Below are 19,888 nucleotides of genomic sequence, written 5' to 3' on the forward strand. Positions count from 1 at the left end.
ACTCCTGTCTCTTTAAAATTTTCCAGTTTGTTGTCTGTGTTTGTTGTTATCCAGTTTGTTGTGATCCACACAGTCAAAGGCTTTAGCATAGTCAATGAAGCAAAATTAGATGTTTTTCTGGAATTCTCTTGCTTTTTCTATGATCCAATGAATGTTAGCCAGTTGATCTCTGGTTCCTGTGCCTTTCCTAAATTTAGCTTGAACATCTGGAAGTTCTTGGTTCCTGTACTGTTGAAACCTAGCTTGGAGAATTTTGAGCATTACTTTGCTAGCATGTGAAATGAGTGGGATTGTGTGGTAGTTTGAACATTCTTTGGCACTGCCTTTCTTTGGGATTGAAATGAAAACTGACCTTTCCCAATCAGAATGGCCATCATCAAAGGTCTGTAAACAACAAATGCTGGAGAGAGTATGAAAAAAAGGGAACCCACCTACACTGATAGTGGGAATATAAATTGGTATAATCACTAACTAGGAATAAAACTACCATATGATCCAACAATCCCACTACTGGGCATATACCCTGAAGAAACCATAATTGAAAAAGACACATGTACCCCAGTGTTCACTGCAGCACTATTTACAATAGCTAGGACATGGAAGCCACCTAAATGTCCATCAACAGATGAATGAATAAAGAATTTGTGGTAGACAGATACAATGGAATATTACTCAGCCATAAAAAGGAATGCATTTGAGTCAGTTCTAATGAAGTAGATGAACCTAGAGCCTATCATATGGAGTGAAGTCAGAAAAACAAATATTGGGGAGGGAGGCAGGAGGGAGGCAGGAGGGGGGATTGGGATGGGGAACACATGTAAATCCATGGCTGATTCATGTCAATGTACGGCAAAAACCACTACAATATTGTAAATAATTAGCTTTCAACTAATAAAAATAAATGGGGAAAAAAAACTTAAAAAAAAAAGAAAAACAAATACGATATATTAATGCATACATAGGGAATCTAGAAAGATGGCACTGATGAACCTATTTTCAGGGCAGCAATATAGACACAGACACAGACACAGAGAACCGATTTGTGGACACAGTGGGGGAAGGAGAGAGTGGGACAAATTGTGAGAGTAGCATTGAAACATATACGTATCCATGTGCAAAATTAGATAGCCAGTGGAAACGTGCTATATGACACAGGGAGCTCAAGTCAGGCGCTCTGTGACAACCTAGAGCGGGGGATGGGGTGGGAGGTAGAGGGAGGTTTTCAAGAGGGAGGGGACATATGTATACCTATGACTGATTCATGCTGTTATATGGCAGAAACCAACACAATATTGTAATGCAATTATCCTCCAATTAAAAATAAATGTAATTTTAAAAAAATTAGAACTACCATATAATCCAGCAACCCCACTCCTGGTCACATACATGGAGAAAACCATAATTTGAAAAGATATATGCACCCCAATGTTCATTGCAGCACGATTCACAATAGCCATGACATGGAAGCAACGTAAATGTCCATTGACAGAGGAATGAATAAAGAAGTTGTGGTACATATACACAGTGGACTGTTACTGAGTCATAAAAAATGAAATAATGCCTTTTACTGCAGTACAGATGGATCTAGAGGTTATTACACTAAGTAAGTCTGAGAAAGGCAAATATCATATAACACTCATATGTGGAATCTAATTTTTTTAAAGATACAAATCAACTTATTTACAAAATGGAAGCAGACTTACAGATATCAAATGCAAACTTATGGTTAACAAAGAGGAGAGGGACAAATCAGGAGCTTGGAATGAAAACACACACCACCATATATAAGGTAGATGATCTATAGGGACCTACTGCACAGCAGAGGGAACTCCATCCAATATTCTGTGATAACCTATATGAGAAAAGAATATTAAAAAAAAATGTGTATGACTGAATCACGTTGCTGGATACTTGAGACTAACACAACATTATAAATCAACTATACTCCAATAAAATTAAAATATTTTAAAAAAATTTTAAGTGACAATAAAAGATTTCACAGGAAAAAAAAAATGTTAGCCACTGTCTAGAAAGGCCACTTTCAACCTCAGGCCTTCCTGACACCTAGGTCTATGCTCCGCACCACCACCTTCTTGTGATGGGACAACCCCTGCTTATAGAGCTCAGACCCTGGGAAGGAAGACAGGAGAGCAAGCAGCCTGGTCAGGGCCATGACGGGAGCGTACACAGGCCACCATGGGAGCAGAGAGGGGCAGGGAGGCTGCCCAGAAGGCAGGGGGTGGGGGGGTGAAGGGGGGCACAGACGACGTCCCAAAAGAGCTGACACTAGAGCACGGTCTTGAAGGAAGGCTGGGATTGAAGTGAGAGGAGGGTGCTCTAGACAGATGAGCCAGCATATGCCAAGAGGGAGGGTGGCACCTTCAGTGTATTGGGATGAAAAACAAGGGCAGGCAGACAAGTGATGAGGTCAGAGGCCTCTACAGATGCCTAGCTGGTTTCTCTTCCAGAGCAGATCCTGTGGCCCAATGAGTCACCCAGCTTGTTTTCTTTCAGCCAGGGACAAGTGGTGGCCTTCAGACCCTCAGATCATATCAGAAGGGCTATACGCGATAGCTGTCGTGCTGAGCTTCTCTCGCATCGCATACATCCTGCCAGCCAATGAGAGTTTTGGGCCTCTGCAGATCTCCCTGGGGAGAACCGTGAAAGATATCTTCAAGTTCATGGTCATTTTCATCATGGTATTTGTGGCCTTCATGATTGGGATGTTCAATCTGTACTCCTACTACCGAGGTGCAAAGTACAACCCAGCGTTTACAACGTGAGTATCCCAGAGCCCTCTCCTGAGGAGCGCCCCGGCTCCCCAGGCATCCTTGGCAGCCTCTTGCAGGTGGTTCCTTGCAGGAGACTCAGGTTTCCTTGGCATTTCTAAAGGTTAAAGGCGACTTTAGTCGAGGGTGGTTTCAAGTTCAGGTTCTGGTGTTGGAAGAACAGAAGAGCTACATTAAACCTTCACTTAAATCTTACATGCCATGTGGCCATGAGCATGTTCCTTAACTTCTTTGAGTCTTAGTTTCCTCATCTTTAAAATTAGGCAACTAATAATACCTGCTTAATAGGGATAGTGTGAGGATTCAATAAGGTGATTTAGCTGCCACATAGTAAAATAAATGGAATTATTACTATTACAATTAGCTTAATCTGTGTTACCTAGAAAGCAAAGCCCTGGGCGAGTCTTGCATGCCAACATTTCATTGGAGAGGAGAAGTTGCAATCCAAATGAAATAAGATAGAAGGAAAAAAGAAAATGGCATGTAGGAAGAGGGAAAGCACATACATGTTGCTGATCGGGCCACCATCTACCAAGACCCACAACTTGGTCATGACAGACTTCTACAGTGAGACACACAGTCCTGAACTGCAGAATAGCCCATCAGGATAGAATTAGAGAATTTATCAGCCACATCTTTCCCACCTGCATTCTCTCATTAGTCAAATTCACTCAACAGGACATTTACGTACCTAACACTTCCAGGTTAGCCCCTGGGGAAACCATATCCGCACAAGTCTGCCTGTGGGCACAGCTCAGCAGCTCTCCATGCCTGGCTGGGCAGACCAGCGTTGTATACAGGCAGCGAGCGAGTTCTGCAGCATCACATGCCTCAGCAGCACAGAAGGCCCTGGAAGGGGAGGCAAGAGGAGGTGGAGTGACCTGAGACAAGGTACTTGTCAAGCCAACTAACCTCGGGGACCAGAAGGAGCTGCTGCAGGCAGAGTGAGCAAAGCCTTGGCCTCCCCCCACCCCAACCCCTCCCCGGGGTGGGGACAGAGCTCACCAAGTCCATGTCCACAAAGACCTGGAGCTCCTACCCCCGGGGGATGCTGGGTGGTCTCCTGGAGGACCCTCGGTAGCACTGAGCCATAGTCTAGTAGAAGAATCTGGCAAATCTGAGTTTACATCCTGGCGTGGGCATTTAGTAGCCAATAACCTTAAGACAGGTCACTAGATTGGTCTGAGCCTCTGTGTCCTCACTGGCAAAATGGAAATAAGGCTCATAAAAACCTCATAATAAGGTTGATAAATACCTTCATGAATAAACGAAGCGGTTCTATAAAGTGCCTGAAGCCCAGAAGCATTTCCAGTCCAGGCCCTGCCCCAGGCTCACCTCGTCCCAGAATTGCTCCCAGCCTTCAAGGCTTCCATCCAGAGTCTGGACGGAAGGACAGTCAGGTCTTCAGCCACAAGCACGGCAGCTGGGACCAACAGGGCTAAACTCTTGCTGACACGGGTCCCCAAGAAGCCCCAAGGGGGCTGGAAGTTTTTTCTAACCAGTGACAAGGGTGGAGCCACACCGTGCAGACTCCCTGAGCAGGTCCCACCTTGCAGTAGGACCTCCACTTGACCCTTCTCCCAGAGAAATCACCCTTCAAGGGAAGGTCCATGACTTGAAGAACCCAGACCGAGTGCAATGGGCCCCATGCCCCTCAGCTCTGAATTGTAGACTGCACTGCTGAGCCCAAGTGGAACTGCCTAGAAGGGTGGGCCTCTGGAGCTACTGAAGCACAGAAGCTGTTACTGTCTGAGGCAAAGAATCAGTGTGTGTTCACAGAGAGCCAGGGCCTGGCCCAGTACTGAGAAAGGTACCCGAGGGTGGCTGGCTGTGTGTCTCAGCCCACCGCACCCCCGGCTCAGACAGGCTAGGTTTCAGTCTGACAGTCTGAGCTCTTCTCTACTGGTTCTGTGGTCCTGGGCAAGTGCTTCATTTCCCCACCCCACCCCGGCCCCAGGGCATTCATGTCCCCAGCTCTGAAATGACAACATCAAGATGGCCATCTTCACAGGATTATTGTAAGGATCCAAAACGAAGAAATTGAATATAGTGCTTGGCATATAATGAGCCTTCAGTCAGTGATAATACTGGAGATGGTGGATAAGGAGGAAGAGGGCGTGGATTGAGCTACAAGAAAGGACACCTGGGTACTGACTGTTCCTAGGACCCTTTCTGGACAGGGACCTCGCCTACCAGCTATTCACCAGATCAGGCCAAATGTATTAGTGAGTCAGGTGGACTATTTTATAGCACTCCAACACTATGTGATGAGCTGTTGAAGGGGTGAAATAAGCTTGAATCACCCAAAAGCAAATTTTGCTCTGGATCTGCTAGAGGCAAAGCTAACTGTATGCACCCAGGGTGGGATGCACTGTTTACTGACATCAAGTCAAGACGTCAGTCTTGACACAAGGGCTCTGACCCTCTGTGCTCAGGCCCTGATGTTCTTCCTGTGTTTTCAGTCTAGGATGACGCCTTGTACACAGCATTGCTCACTAAATCCTTCATAAACAAGCATGAGGGAACCCACAGGAGAAAGCAAAGACAAATTCAGAGCAGTAGAGTAAGCAATCAACGGGGAACGTGAGCATGAGGACCTCTGTCTCCTTTCTCCTGCCCTGGGTGTTCTGTGCAATCCCCGTTTGCTCCCCCTACAAGGAAGCTGTACTGTTAGCTCACAGTTCCTCCAAAAGTCAGCACCATGACACCTGGGACATGAACAAGGTCATAACTTAACAGTAGGGTTGTGAGTGAAATTTGCTTGGTCATGTCCAACTCTTTGAGACCCCATGGACTCTACAGTCCATGGAATTCTCCAGGCCAGAATACTGGAGTGGGTAGCTTTTCCCTTCTCCAGGGGATCTTCCCAATCCAGGAATCAAACCAGGGTCTCCTGCATTGCAGGCGGATTCTTTACCAGCTGAGCCACCAGGGAAGCCCAAGAATACTGGAGTGGGTAGCCTATCCCTTCTCTAGAGGATCTTCCCGACCCAGGGATCAAACCAGGGTCTCCTGCGTTGCAGGCGGATTCTTTACCAACTGAGCTACCAGGGAAGGTGCAAGAGTAGGGCTGATGGGGCAACAATTCTCAGCTGGACACACACAGCCAATCTAGGGAGGAGTCTTCAGCATTGGGAAGAGTCATGGGGAAAGGTGAAAGCAGCAGGAGGGGCCAAAGCGCTTGGTTTGTCCCAGGTGCTGGGAACTGAGTAGAGACTCTGTAGACATGAGAGACCCAAGCAGAAAGGATCCAGGCCCTCCAGGAAGGGCAAAGGAGAGAAAAAGGCATGGCAGCGGCAAGCATGGTAAAGAAAGGACAGGATATTTATCGCCTTGGCAGCCCCTGAAAGGGGATGTGAAACTGTGAATAGGATTTGATTGAACAGGGAAACAGTCAATAGAGCAGTGAAGTAGAGAGGAAAGAATGGATCTTTGTAAATGTCATCTCTTACCTTTTGACTGCTCTCTGGAGCATATCACTCCCTCCCAACCCGAGATCTTCTTGATATGCAAAGAGCCACATGAGGATAAAGGATTCTCATGATTTAGGGGACTCAGAGCTACTCTGAGTGCCTGCAAGACTAACAATAAAGTTGAATGACTCCCTTGGTGAATGCTTCATAGCAGCCTGTACCCAGGCCACTCTGCCCAGCTCAGAATCCTCCCTTTGGCCCACCACCAGGGGCCCTCTGTCTGTGGACTTTAGAGCGTTAGGGTAGGATGGATCCTCTCATCTGTTTTCATAGTCAGAAGACTAAACCCCACAGAAGGGAAATTTGGGCTGGAGCACACTACAGGCACCCTACCCCTATCTTTGCCCCGGTAACCCCACCCCAGCCATGTTCAAGGACAGCTTGGGTCCCTAAGGGCTGTTCAGGAGTCCACTTTGGAAGTCAGCCATAGGAACCAACAGAGCACTGTCCCATAAGCTATCCGTTCACCTCGGGGTGAGGGCCCAGGCCAGCTCATAAGAGCCAGTCCCACTGAGTTACATGTACACGCTTATGTGCTCAGTCATGTCCAACTCTTGATGACCCCATGGACTATAGTCCACCAGGCTCCTCTGTCCATGGGATTCTCCAGGCAAGAATACTGGAGAGGGTAGCCATTTCCTTCTCCATGGGATCTTCCCAAACCTGGGACCAAACCCAGATCTCCTGCATTTCAGGCACATTCTTTACTGTCTGAGCCACCAGCAAAGCCCTTGTTGAACCAAGTGAGAGTCACTGAGAGAATTTCAAGCCCTCTGCAGTCAGAATAGGTAGCCATTCCCAGCAGAGAGCATGGTCAGCAGTCAAATCCTAGGAGCAGTTCCCAACTTTCCTGCTTCCTTTCCCTTCAGAACTAAAGGTCTGCTTACATTTCACAGTGGCTTCAGTGTCAGGAGCTGGCATTCAGGGAGGTGTAAGAACAGGGGCATGTGTGCACAGGCCACGGGGTAGTGGGCTGGGCTTGTCTGCCCATGACAGACAGGTACCTCTGGCAGCTCACTGTCTCTGAGTCATTTCTGTTAGATACTGCAGACGGCCAGAGGGGAGGAGGAGAAGGTGTGCAGACCAGCTTTATGCTCTCAGAGTATGAAACCTAAGTCCTGAGACAAAGATAAGGGTAAGGAAGTGGAAGTGAAATCGCCTGAAAATGCACTTTCTTTCAAAAAGTCTTAAAGTTCTCAATTCCAGCTATTAGAGATTGTGTTCTTATTGGGAACATATCTTTGATGTTATCATGAAAATTAGTAGACACATAAGATTTGCTTTCTGGAATTTTCTTTGCAGCCCCCTTTGTTGGAATGCACATATTCCATAAGGCAAAGCTTTTCTGCTTAGAGATCATATGGAGACCTTGGGGTCCAGCACTCTAGTTACAGTGTTGGAAAAAGAGACAAAAATCCTTGGCTCACTAGTGACATACAGCTTGGTGAGAATGCCAAGGGAAGGGGTGGGTTTCCCTATACTCCAACTGGTGACTGTGGTAGGACAGGTACCCAAAGAAGAATAGAAGGAGCTGGGGGCAACGAGGGGTCCCAGAGCAGGGAAGTGAAGGGCTCTCTGACATGACTCAGGATGGGCTCCTGGTCTTCTCTTTGGGTGAACTTGGCCTCCCCCACTTAGTTTTGATTGGAGATTAAATGTAGGCCCTGACCCTCAAAAGGGATCCCAGCCAATCTTTTCTGCAGGCTGTCGTGGAGTCAACTTCATAGCAAAGCTGGGTTGAGACATTTCTAATTAAAAAATACCTCTCTTAAGGTTATTCTGTTTCTGAGGAATCGTTTTAACAAAAGGAACTTCAGCAGTGCTGGGCAAAATTAGAAGCTTCTGTTTTCTCTGACAGTCATGGAAAGTTTCCATACTCTATGTACAGAAGCTCATATGCACACCAGAGGCAGAAGGCACCGAGTCAGCTCCAGCCACCTCAGCGGGGCTGCAGGAAAGCCAGCTCCTCCCTCCAGCCAGCCAGGAGGTAAGCCCTGGGGCTGAGGAAGAGGCTCCCTGAGACTCTGCCCACACATACCGCACCCCAGGGCCACCGCACCACCCTGCGGCTGAACAGCTCATAACAGACACATGATCTGCCTTCTCATTTAATCCACACAACAATGGAATAACACCGACACCACTACCAGGAAACTGAGGCTCAGTGAGATACTGGACTTTCCCAGGACCACAGAACCAAGAAGAGGGTTTGGACCCAAATCTGCATGGCTTCAGGCCTGTCCTCCACCTTTTGACCTAAAATTCCCCCACTCCCACACCAGGGCCTGTGCTCCAAGGTAGAAGCTAAGTGTGTTTAAAAGTTGGGTCACTTTCCTATGACACTGAATACTAAAGACTGGCATATTAAATTCAGGTTTTGATTGTCCTCAGGAGCTTGATGATTCTACATATCTCCACTCTCAATAAGCAGCCTGTGATTGTCCCTGGGTAAAGCATGTTTCTATTCCAAACTGTGCTCATTCATTTGACAAATGTTATGGAGCAGCTACTCCATGCCAAGTTCTATGTTTGGCCCTGAGGTTATAAAGATTAATAATACAATCTTCCCATCCTTGAGGAACTCATAGACAAGTAGGGAATTTCAACAAAGGGTGGGGGCATCAGTTATTTACACCACATGATCAAAGGGTACTCAAGAAGCCCAGTGAGGAGGAAGCACTGAAATCTGCCTGGCAGGGTGAGGGAAGGCTTCATGGAGGGGGGTGACCCTAAACAGAGGATTGTGGAGGCCTGTTTGAGGTAAAGGAGCTGAGCACTTTTTTTAAGTGGAGAAAGCAGCTGCCTCATTCCCCTGATTTGGATTTGTTCAGATGTTTCAGTATCTCATAATATATGAGAATTTTCTTAACAATAGCAAAAGCCGCTTCCAGTGGCAAGGTCTGGGGAAAGGACAACAAATAGCATGTCCAGCCACAAAAGGTAGCAAGAAGAAGCCCCTGAAGCAGCCCAAGAAACAGGCCAAGGGGATGGGTGAGATAAGGCATTTATGCAGAAACAGAAAGAGAAGCAGAAGAAACTCTAGAAACTAAAGACAAAGACTGAGGGGAGAGCCCCATGGTCAAGGAGCAATTAAGAAATCTGCCCAAAGGTAAGCTCTTCCCCGTGCCTGAGGCAATGGTGATCTCTATTCCTTTCCTGTTTAAACATCTGGATCCCCTGCCATAACATCTGTTGCAGCCTATAGTTAGAATGCTAAGTGTTATCTTAGAGCCTGTGGTACATTGAAGAGTAAACTTTGTGGGAGGGGGGATCGGGATGGGGAATACGTGTAAATCTATGGCTGATTCATATCAATGTATGACAAAACCCACTGAAATGTTGTGAAGTAATTAGCCTCCAACTAATAAAAAAATAAAAAAAATAAAAAAATAAAAAATAAATAAAAAAAAGAAAAGAAAGTAGGCAAGTAGGTGACAGTTTGGGGAAATGGTGGAAAATTCAATCAGATAATCCAGCAGGAGCTAGACTGTGATGGTCTTTAGAAGTAAGTCCCAATAGGGTGTTAGCGTCTCTAAGGCCTTTTTAAAAAGAGGAAGCTGGTTTTATCTGCTTCCAGCAAGAGGCTGTGACAATAGTGTAAAGGGTGGGTTGGAAGGCAGAGAAAGGGCCTGAGCTTGGTGCTGGGGGTTTTATAACGGGCAGAAATACTCATGGAACTTGCAGACTGGTTGGGAATGTGTTAGTTGCTCAGTCGTGTCCGACTCTTTGCAACCCCATGGACTGTAGCCCACCAGGCTCCTCCATCCATGGGGTTTTCCAGGCAAGATACTGGAGTGGGTTGCCACTTTCTTCTCCAAAGTTAGTCACAGAATCGTGTCCGACTCTGCGACCCCATGGACTGTAGCCCACCAGGCTGCTTCTCCAAAGGAGGTTTTATAATGAGCAGAAACACTCATGGAACTTGCAGACTGGTTGGGAAGACCGATATTAGTCAAACGGTCATAGGAATAAGGGCATATCTGCAACGGAGCAAATGTTCTGGAAGAAATGCAGCTCTGAAGGAAGCCGATGGATGCATAAAGAGGCCGTGGCAGGAACCACAATATGAGAGGACGCAAGTCCGCGCTAAGGGGTGGCAGCCAGGACGGAGAACAGGCAATGGAGAAGGAGGTTAGAGTGGATGAGTCATGGCGGCTGCCTGCATGTCAGGGTGTGTGAGTGGGGTGAAAGGAGGATGTTCTCGGGTTCTGATGTTGATTAGGCCCTAGAAGGATGTAGAAAGAGAATCAAGAGGGTATCATGGGGAAGAGGGTAAGTTTCCAGTGCCTGGAGAAAGGAATAGGGGCTTTGTTTGGCCTTTCCCAGAACCCACACCCAGCAGAGCTGAAGTCAGACACTCCAAACTATCTTCCAGAAGCATGCATGAAGTGGTCCATGCATGGACCACTAAAGGACTGGAGGAGCAATGGGGGCCTTGAGGAGGGCCCATCCTCAGTACCAAGGGACAAGCAGAGACCTGCTGAAGGGGTGAAAAGGGCTCTTGAGCTATAAGTGTCATATTGTGCTTTGTAAACAGAAGAGCCTGAGACTTCCCTGACCCGAGGAAGGGAGGAAAAGGAGATGGTCGGGTGAGCCATATAGACCCAGAAACATTCAGAAGGGAGTGATGAGCCAGAGGGGCCTCCTGAGAGCAAAGGGCCACATCTGCAAGAAGGGCCTGCCAGTAGAGGAGGACCTGCTGGGCAGCTGAGGTTGAATGGCATTGTCTGCCCTCATGCAACTCACTGTAACCAGCAGCCAGTCAGGAGAAATCAGAACAGCATCATGGGACCGTGGCCTCTGCCATGTTCCTTGTACCGAGCATGCTGAGTGAGTTTGCAGGTGGGAACGTGGAGGGGGGTCAGCCTCCTGGGCTCTATGGAGGAGAGGTTTTCCCAGGGTGCCAGGTCTATGTTGCAATATGGGCATCCCCAGTATGGAAGTGTTATCATTCTGTATCATATTTGAAAGTTATCATCTCATCTTTCATCTTATACATTCAAGTTAGGCTTAAGGGTTTGGGGGGAATGAGAGAGCTCATTGTACCCATTTTCATAGGGGAAACTAGCCCAGAGAGATTGAAGACTTGATGGAGGAGATGGCAGTGGTCAATGCTGGGGCTCAGGTCAGACTCAGAAAGGCTGGGCATCTGGGAATAACCTTTATGTGTCAAAAGAATTAATAATTTGGGCCTAATATAACTTATCTTCACATAATCCTCCAAGAAGTGATAAAAATATATATCTTTCCCTGAGCTTTAGAAGAATGATTATACCTATTATTCTATTATATTCTATTATATTCTATATATTCTATATTATTCTATTCTATTATACCTATGACAGCAGACATTCTGCTATCGTATAATGTTTACTTATACCCTCTCCTCATGTTTATTCATGACATGAATTCTTAAAGCCTGCTACGTTTGAGCTTCTGGAACAGGCCAAGAGCCTGCAAAGTTGTGAGGAAAAAGACTTGACGGAACACAAGAAATGTGCTTTTTTGGATGACGCCTTCAGAGCGTATTTGCGGGCACTCCTCTGTCTTATTCTCAGACTGACTTGCAACATCTTAAACAAGGAAATTTCAACCTTTTATTCACCAAAATGCAACTCTAAGATGGAAATAAGGTGTACCTGTCATTCTTCAAAGTGACAGAGTGACAGAAAACTGGACTGTCCAGGGCTCTCTCTAGAATATTAACAGAAAAACAGCTAGCTATGAGGTGAGTCTGAGGCAAGCTGGCTAAGACAAATCACAGCATGCCTCGGTTTCCCAGCTTCAATCATTCATTGATGAAAGATGTCTCCTGAGACCCCACTGTGAGATGTCTCCTGAGACCCCCCTGTTCTGGGCATTGGTGGAAGAGCCATGTGCAAGTCATGACCACCTGCAGGTCACAATGCTCTGTGAATGGGAAAAGAGGGAAAATGATGTTGATGGTGATAAAACATAAACAAAAAGACAAATGAGAACATTTTTGGCCATGCCACATGGCATGTGGGACCTTTGTCCCCCAAGCAGGGATCAAATCCATACCTCTTGCATCGGAAGGGCAGAGACTTAACCACTGGAGTGCCAGAGAAGTCCCAGAACATTTTAAATTAAGTGCAAAGAGCTAGGAAGGAAGTAGAAACATCATGAAAGTGAAAGTGTTAGTCCCTCAGTTGTGTCTTATGACCCCATGGACTATAGCCTGCCAGGCTCCTCTGTCCATGGGATTCTCCAGGCAAGAATACTGGAGTGGGTAGCCATTTCCTTTTCCATGGGATCTTCCCTGACAGGGATTGAGCCCAGGTCTCCTGCATTGCAGGCAGATTCTTTATCATCTGAGGTAATAATCAGGAAAGGACCTCCTTCAGACATGATCAGGTGACATTTCAGGTGACATGTCGTTCAGACATGATCAGGCTGACCTGACCAGGTGACAATTAAGGTTACAGTTTAAGGGCTGAGAAGAATGAGGGGGACAGCCATGTGGGGAGGAAGGGGAAGGGTGATCCTGGCAGGGGGACAAGGACACAGGACCCTGAGTGAGGGGCGAGCCAGCATGAGGTCAGGGGAGCCCCAGCTGGGTGACTAGTTGTTAGCCTATGGGAAGCTGTTAAGGAAAAGAGACAGGATCTGATTCATAATTTCAAAGGATTATTCTGAGAATTGATTGTAGGGTACAAGAGTCAACGTGATGCTGGAGCCTTTGCAGCTAAGGGTTGGGGGAGAGGGGGGACCATGCTAACAGTAGCCACATTTATTGCATATTTGTTATGTGCCAAGCAGTATTTTGTTCACCTCACAAGCATTCCATTAACTCATTTAATCCTCACCACAACCCTATGCTGCTGCTGCTAAGTCACTTCAGTCGTGTCCAACTCTGTGCAGCCCCATAGACAGCAGCCCACCAGGCTCCTCTGTCCCTGGGATTCTCCAGGCAAGAATACTGGAGTGGGTTGCCATTGCCTTCTCCACAACCCTATGAGGTAGAGATTGTTTTCCCATTCTGAAGCTAGAAAAAATGAGGCACAGAGAGGCTACATTATTTAGCCAAAAGCTCACAGTCAGACACAGAACCTGCACTCTGACTGCTTCACCAGAGCCTCCCTACAACACTGGGATCAGGAGCAGGAAATCGGAATGTGCAGTGGGGACTCATTCATTCAAAGGACCCTGAGTTTATTGAGTACCTTCATTGTACCAAGTTCTGTACTAGGTCTGGGACTTTAAGGAAGAAGGAAACACAGCTCTGCCCTCAAGGGGCAACCAGGCTCCCAGGGAGAGAGGTGGGCCCTCAGCATGAATCAACCCAGGCTCTGTGCACCCCAGTTCCTCAGCCCTGATTCTGGGGCCAGACTCCTCAACTACTGGACCATCTAAATCACTCCTCATTCAGGGCCCAGGATAAACCAAGAGATGAATCAGAGGGCATGGCAGGGGTGCAGTCCAGACTTCCTCAGGCACTGAACTCTCCTGCCCTGACCACCCTCAAGCCTGGTGCAAGAGCTTGTCATTGGAGAGGCATAGCCCTCGTGTGGTGTCTTTCTGGATTCCAAGCACCTCACAGCCCCCACTGGGAGGCAGGTGAGTATTGTTCCTGCTTCAGCAGAACTCTAGCTCAAGGCCAGCTATTGTCTTCCAACTTGAGAAACAGCCTTTCAGGAGTTGAAACTCCTGCTTAATTTGAAGTTGCTTTTAATCCCATGGACAGAGGAGCCTAGCGGGCTACAGTCCATAGGGTCACACAGAGTTGAACACAGATGAAGTGACTTAGCATGCACGCATGCATGCACGTGCAGACTTGGGTAGGTAGCCAAACTGAACTGTTTGGGGTTGGGGAACAGAGTTCCATGACACTGGGGGGAAAGGCCTTGTGGTATTCTGAAGCAGCAGTGATTTCCATAACAATCACCCCAAATCTTCGCCTTGTTTGTTCTCTGAGGCCCTGACACAACTGCCTCTTCAGGCAACCTATTATTAAATTCCTATTATCCAGGCGAGACAGCCTGGTAGAGAGCGGATTATCTCCTCCCTGCCTTCTGCATGACAAGTCAGCCCCAACCTTCCCCCACACACACCCCGCCCAGTAAGAGGGTGAATCAGGGTCTACTCAATATCACCCCCAGGCACTCTTCCCCTCTGACTTCGTTAGAAGCACTTTTTATGCTAGGGTGACCTATTGATGAAACCTCAGCCCCTTCTACAGCAAGGCAGGAGTCAAACAATCAAAGACAGCACAGGGTGGAGAAATCAGAAGGAGCATTTGCATGAAATCAAGGGTTGGTGATGATCTTCGCAGACAGCAAGTAAAATGAACCTTGTTCAGAAAAGTCAATATGCTGCTGGATTAACTCCATTCAGCCGTGTGTGGAAGCCTCTGAGGGTTGATGGACTTGTACGTGTTGTTCCTGTGTAGGGCAAGGTGGCCAAAGTATCCTTGCCCACAGCCTTGTAGCACTTGCTCACACCAGGGGGCTTGCTTTAGCCTGGAACCTCCACAAAACAAACCAGTTCTATGCATCATGCATCCCGCTCTGTAGGGTGGCTGGCAAGTAAGCAGAGTTCAGTGAATGTTCAGCAAATAAACACATGGATAAAAATAATAGATACCATTTATTGGACCCTTACTATACACTTTACGTGGGTTGTTCCATTTAATCTTACAGCAACTTAATAATATAGCATCACTATCCCTTTCATAGCACAGGAAACTGAGGCTCAAGCAGGTTTTGTAACATGCTCAAGTTCTTACAGGCAGTGCATAACAGGGCTGGGATTTGAAGCCAGGCATGCATCTTTGCTTTCTTACTCCTCCAGCCATCTCTATGAAGAGTCCCATGACTGACCCAACTGCAGGAAACTGTGGCAAGCTTGGTAAATAGCCAGGGTGGGTGGGAGCAAATAAAGAACCAGCAGCTCCCACCCCTATCAGTAAAGAACCTCAAATTTAGCCTAGAGACCAGCCATCTGAGAGTGGGGGCTTTTTGTGAAAGGAGTGGCCTCATGGTGAATATCAACTAAATCAACCACAAGATACTTTCTTCTTGAAAGACAGCCCCAGATCTCTGCAGTGACTGGTCTTCTGCCCCATGCCCTGTACCCCATAGCTTCTGAAAATTACGAGTGATGATTGGTACATGACTCAGAGAGTATCATAACCGCACATGACATTGGGGCTAGCTCCAATGCCCAAGATCTTGGGGCCTTCTCTCTAAGAATATATTATTATGGGTTTCCAAGGTCAAGGTAACACAGGGCAGGGAGGACAAGTTTCATTTATTGCCTACTGCATAGTAAACCAGAAGATGCCACTAACCTGATCTATTAAGTTACTTGTGGAGCTGTTGTCACCACAAAAAGCATCAAGTTTTCATGGAAGATTGTGTCCCCCATTTATTTTTCAGCAACGATGTCTGTCATTTCATATCAATTTATAAGAGCTCTTTATGTCAGAAAGACATCAGCCGTTGTCATATGTGCTGCAAATCCTTTCCTCAGTCTTTTGCCTTATAATTTTACTTAATATGTTTTCAACATGTACAAGTCAAGCTTTATGTTTGCATGCCTTTCCATCTTTCCCTTTTTAGTTTCTTAAACTTCTCCCAGACCAAGATTATATAAATATTAATATCTTATTCTGGCTTTTTGACTATGTAATTTTTAAACATTAAATGGCTCAGTTCCACTTAGAATTTAGTTATATGTATGGACAACATATTGTATTGCTTACCATTTACCACTTAACCCAGCTAATTGGGCATAAACTCAGCCCATAAGATCCCGTCTGAGAAACAACAACAGCAAAAACAGTCTATCCAGTTAGCCCACCAAATGTTCACATCACAGGCCATGAGTACAAATAAAAGACTCAAGAGACCCCAGTAATGAATCTAGCCATTATAGATGATTGAGACAATGGGCCCAGCCTTTCCTTAATGGAAATCCTTGCTACTGCAACACCTTCTGCTCCATGATGAGAGGAAGCAAGGGCTACAGACACTCTCTAAAGAGCTTAGAAGAATTTGTTAAAAATGCATCGTTTGGCTAAGATCCCTTCCTGCCCAGCCCAACGTTGAGGCTTACTGCTTTGGAGGGGCGCATTTCCACTCCGGCAGTCCCATTGAGTCTAGGCCACTTATAATTAGATTCTCCTGGAGGTCATGGCCAAGTTCAAGTCCAGAGGCAACTTCTAAAGCTGTAGAATAGAAATGAAACTGGTGTAAAGACTTTCTGACAGCCAGACAACAAATTGAATAGATCAGCATTCTAAGCCTTGGGGGTGGGGGGTGAGGTGTTAGAGAAAGGACCAAGGCAGAGGTTTAGGGATCTGTAAATATTCTTCTGTTACTGGAACACATACTGCTTAGTGGGCAATCTCTTCCTCCTCCGGATTATTAACATAGAATGCCTAAGTGAAGGTACCAGGGGTAAATCACAGCTTAGTAACAAAATTCACAGCAAGAAGCAAATGAGAACAAAATGCATGCTGAATCTAGGCCATTTTCCCAATCAAAATGCATAAGGTTTTCCCCAGATGTGTTCCAGAATGGCCTGCTCCATTTATGACAGCCAAAGGTTGGTGGGGTTTTCAAGGTAAGAAAGGGAAAATTAATTTCTGTAAAGTGTCTCAGTTAAACGTATCATACTCAGTTAAACGTATCATACTCAGTTAAACGTATCATCCATTTCTTCAGTTGTTCCCGGTAAGTGCATTACCCTGGACCAGTACCTGTCTGCCCAGCCCCCCTCCCTTGGAGAACATGTCCTCTGGTTTCCACCAGACCCTGTTAGGCAGGGACCAAATGTCAGAGAAATCACATCCTGCCATCTCCTTCCATTTTGATTTGTGGCTCATTCAGTGGTTTTAGATTCTCTCTTCCACTGTTCCCTTCCACGAGGGTGATCACCGAAAGATTGCTTCTTAATGGAAGGCAACACCTGCGGTGAATCATGCCCACACACTGAAAGGCATCTTTTTCACAGAAAACGGATGCTGCATCTCATGTGAGGAGAATTAGCATCAGACGCTGGAGCTCTAACATGAGCCCTCAATACCCAGTCATTATTGATGAACCCCTAAACTCCTTCTTACTAAAACCAAGTTAAGTTAAATATTCCAAACTCACGGATTTCAAAGAAACCAGAAACAGATAATGGCAACAAAAACTCAGTTCAGTGTTCAGGCTTCAGACTCTGGGATTCACGGGGAATGAGCAAACAGCTGGCTAGACACACCAACATGTACACCCACACACCCAGCCACACACACACACACTCTCCTCTCTCTCTCTCTTTCACACACAAACATACACACACACAGGAAAGCTGAAAATTCATGCAAGTCAGTGTTGGATTTTTAGCCCAAGTGACGAATACTAGTATTTTTGTACATCTTGTCAAATAAATACCAATCCTCTAAAAAATGCTGTTTTTTTCCCCAAGACCTAGCTAATCCTGGCCATTTGTGGGTGAGTGCTAAAAGTCTGAAATGTTAAAGAGAAAAAAGAAAGTGCTTTCTCATAATAGTACCCAAAATCTGGATGCAAACTAAAATACCTGCACTTAACCCTTCAGATATCACACACATGCATTCTCTAAAGCACCCAACCAAAACCCAGCTTTTAAATTGAATTACATGTCACAAACCTGATATAGGGTCAGACCACAAAGTATAGACTATGAAATGGGCTTGAACCCTACTCTTAAAACCAAGGTATTTTGGTAACTTGGTTATCTCAGAAGCATCAAAGAGCAGTGTCCTAAAAGCCAGCTCTCCCCTGGGCTGCTCACAGCACAAGCAGCCTCCTGAGCTGCAGGAGGAGGTTTAGGCCGTTAGCTGGTGAATCTGATCAATATGGACACACCAGACTCATAACTCTCATTCCTGAAAACTCATCCCTAGATTAGAGCACCCAATATATGAGGCTGGCCTCATTACCCAGAGCCAGGGTCAAGGTAAAGCTTAGTGGTTTGAAGGCCCTACTTTTGAAAATCTCAGGCCTGGATTCGTACCCACACTTGCCAGCTGAGTGCTCCTGGGAAAGGCAGGGAAAGCTCTTGGAATCACTCCTTCCATCTGTCAAATGGAGGTAATAAGCCAGCCCATTGAAGAGGTGGTCATGAGGCTTAAGAGTGACAGTAACCAGCAAGCCCCAGTCACCAGTGATGCTGGCTCCATTCACAAACACCATCCTCTTTCCTGTGGGGCTGGATAGTTTGAGAAAAGACACTCAAGAGGCTATTGAAGGAAGAGTGTGCTTTCTGAGGCTAATAACCTACAAGGACAAACATTTGCCCTGGTAGTTAATTTTAAATGTTAAAGTAATTGCAACAAGATAAGAACCTGCTGCTGTAGCCAAGAGCCCCAATAAAAGGACTGAACGGGAAAGAAGAGCCTGCCCTTTACTGTGTCCTTTCAGTTTTCTTAGGGACCTGAATATCTCATGGTTTGAGAATCAGGCACCAGCCAGCAGCCCCAGCCCCACTCCAGAGTAACCACTGATGTCTGGATGGTGGCAACTCTTCTGTGAAAGTTGTCAGTTGATGCAAACTGCCTAAGAGGACAGTCTGTTTCCTTCCAGGGTTGAAGAAAGCTTCAAAACCTTATTTTGGTCCATCTTTGGCTTGTCGGAAGTGATCTCGGTGGTGCTGAAATATGACCACAAATTCATCGAGAACATCGGCTACGTTCTCTACGGCGTTTATAATGTCACCATGGTGGTCGTGCTGCTCAATATGCTAATAGCCATGATCAACAACTCGTATCAGGAAATTGAGGTAAGACCAGTTAATTGAAAATGCTCTCTCCCCCTGGGTTTAATCTGTATCCCTGTTTGAGGGATGATGAGGGTAATGATGTTAGAAACCCATGTGTTATTAAATGTGAAGCCAGGGCAAACAACAGGCATTCTTCCTGGATTGCTCCAAGCAGCACTTCCAGTCAACCAGCCACAAGGCATGGCTGCACTACATCTGTAATGGCCCAACGAGGGCAGAAGAGTCGGGGTCATTAATCTTTGCTCTTTTACACATACCCCCTCAGGAGAGCACGCAGGTGACCCATGGCAAATCGGAATGACTATTTATTTCTACCCACATTCACTTCTGCCTCTCCTATGTTACTTATTAAGTACCTACTATATGCTGAGCCTGTGCTTGGCCCTGGTGATACAGAGATGACCAAGACATGATCTCTGCCCTTGAAGAGGTTTCCACTCGGTACAGTCAGGAAAAACGTACACACCAACCACCACACGACCGTGCAGCGGGGCCAGTACACCCAGAGAAGTCCTAGCAGGTGTAGGAGGTGCAGGGCAGAGAGTGAGTGACTGTGTGGGGAGGAAGCTTGCAGAGGCCATTCAAAGACTGATTTTGCTAGACAGACAAAGGCATCAAAAGTATATCGGGAGGCAATTTATCAAAATCTAAAATGCATGAACCGTGAGCTATTGATTGCAGCCTTGTTTGGAACAGCAACAAATGAAAAACAAACTAACTGAGCGTTAATAGGAATCTAATTAAGTAGATTATGATGCGTCTGAACCACGGGATACTGTGCAGCTTTTATAAAGGATGAGGACATGCTCTATATTCTGATGTAGAAAGACCTCCAATTATAATGGCAAGTAGAAA

General features: G+C 46.3%; 1 protein-coding gene across 5 annotated transcripts in view; it reads left to right on the forward strand.

Annotated features, from left to right (window-relative positions):
- Positions 1 to 19,888, forward strand: part of TRPC7 (transient receptor potential cation channel subfamily C member 7) — a 139,828-nt gene that overhangs the window by 104,758 nt on the left and 15,182 nt on the right. For all 5 annotated transcript variants that reach the window (XM_043465435.1, XM_043465437.1, XM_043465438.1 and 2 more), the window contains 2 exons: positions 2,515 to 2,779; positions 18,838 to 19,033. In XM_043465435.1, coding sequence (XP_043321370.1) covers positions 2,515 to 2,779; positions 18,838 to 19,033 — 461 coding nt within the window. The remainder of the gene's footprint in view (positions 1 to 2,514; positions 2,780 to 18,837; positions 19,034 to 19,888) is intronic.

The sequence above is a fragment of the Cervus canadensis genome, chromosome 4 (genome assembly GCF_019320065.1).
Source record: "Cervus canadensis isolate Bull #8, Minnesota chromosome 4, ASM1932006v1, whole genome shotgun sequence".
Classification (NCBI taxonomy): domain Eukaryota; kingdom Metazoa; phylum Chordata; class Mammalia; order Artiodactyla; family Cervidae; genus Cervus; species Cervus canadensis.